The 861-nt window shown below is 45.5% G+C and overlaps 1 protein-coding gene across 1 annotated transcript; it reads left to right on the top strand.

The window, feature by feature from the left end:
* Window positions 1-105: 105 nt before the first annotated feature.
* PET117 (PET117 homolog) lies at window positions 106-598 on the top strand (the record flags this gene model as incomplete). The annotated part of the gene is made up of 1 exon (XM_015428790.1): window positions 106-598. A coding segment is annotated over one exon (147 nt), but the record flags the coding sequence as incomplete, so codon positions are not given.
* Window positions 599-861: the final 263 nt, after the last annotated feature.

The raw sequence follows: 861 nt of genomic DNA, 5'->3' as shown, positions 1-861 counted from the left end.
ATGAGCGTTACTTCCAGGCTTCCTTTCCTTCATTAGTACCTCTGCACCCTCTTCTGTTCTGCACGGTAGAACACTAGGAAACATAATGCACTCGTTCCCTTTCAGAAGCTGCGTGAAGGCGTGCTCAGAGACATTGAGAGACAGCATCGGAAAGAAGAAAACCTTCGCCTCTTGAAGGAAGAGATCGCTTTAACGAAACGACTCGAAATGGAAAGAGACAACATGCTGATGGCGAAAGGACCCCAGCAGTGAAGGAGAAGGGCTGATATGTCCCTTTTCATTTACGTTTACTGAGCTTACATCTTGAAGGTGCTTTAAATGTGGGTTCTTTGCGCACCAGGAAGAGCTCTGCCAGGGCACAATGGACAATAGTGTGTATGTGGGTGAGATGATGAGTTGTCACGATGATGAAGCTACTAGAACATCAACGTCAGAAGGACTGGAAGAAGGGGAAGTGGAAGGGGAGACGCTCCTGATAGTGGAGTCTGAAGATCAGGCATCAGTTGATTTGTCTCATGACCAGAGCGGGGACTCCTTGAATAGCGATGAAGGAGACACATCCTCCTGGATAGAGGAGATGTCCTACTACTGTGAAAAATGCCAGAAATGGATACCTGCAAGTAAGACTCCCTTTATGTTTTTGTTGTTTAATTGTGCTCTATGGTTCTGTACAAGTAGGGTACGTGGGTAGATCTCAGCTTGCTGTGTACAGGTTCTTTCTAATAGCCTAACGTTAGGCCAGTTCAGTCAGACTTTTCTCAGTTTCTCTTGGCTGGAATTCTTGACACAGATGAATGTGTCCATGGATTCAGAAAATATTCTGTTTAAGGTTGTATGAATAGGGATGGGCATGAACTGGCT

This window comes from Gekko japonicus, unplaced genomic scaffold (assembly GCF_001447785.1).
Source record: "Gekko japonicus isolate JY-2015 unplaced genomic scaffold, Gekko_japonicus_V1.1 scaffold46849, whole genome shotgun sequence".
NCBI classification, from domain to species: domain Eukaryota; kingdom Metazoa; phylum Chordata; class Lepidosauria; order Squamata; family Gekkonidae; genus Gekko; species Gekko japonicus.
This window is presented reverse-complemented; position numbering and strand designations above follow the sequence as displayed.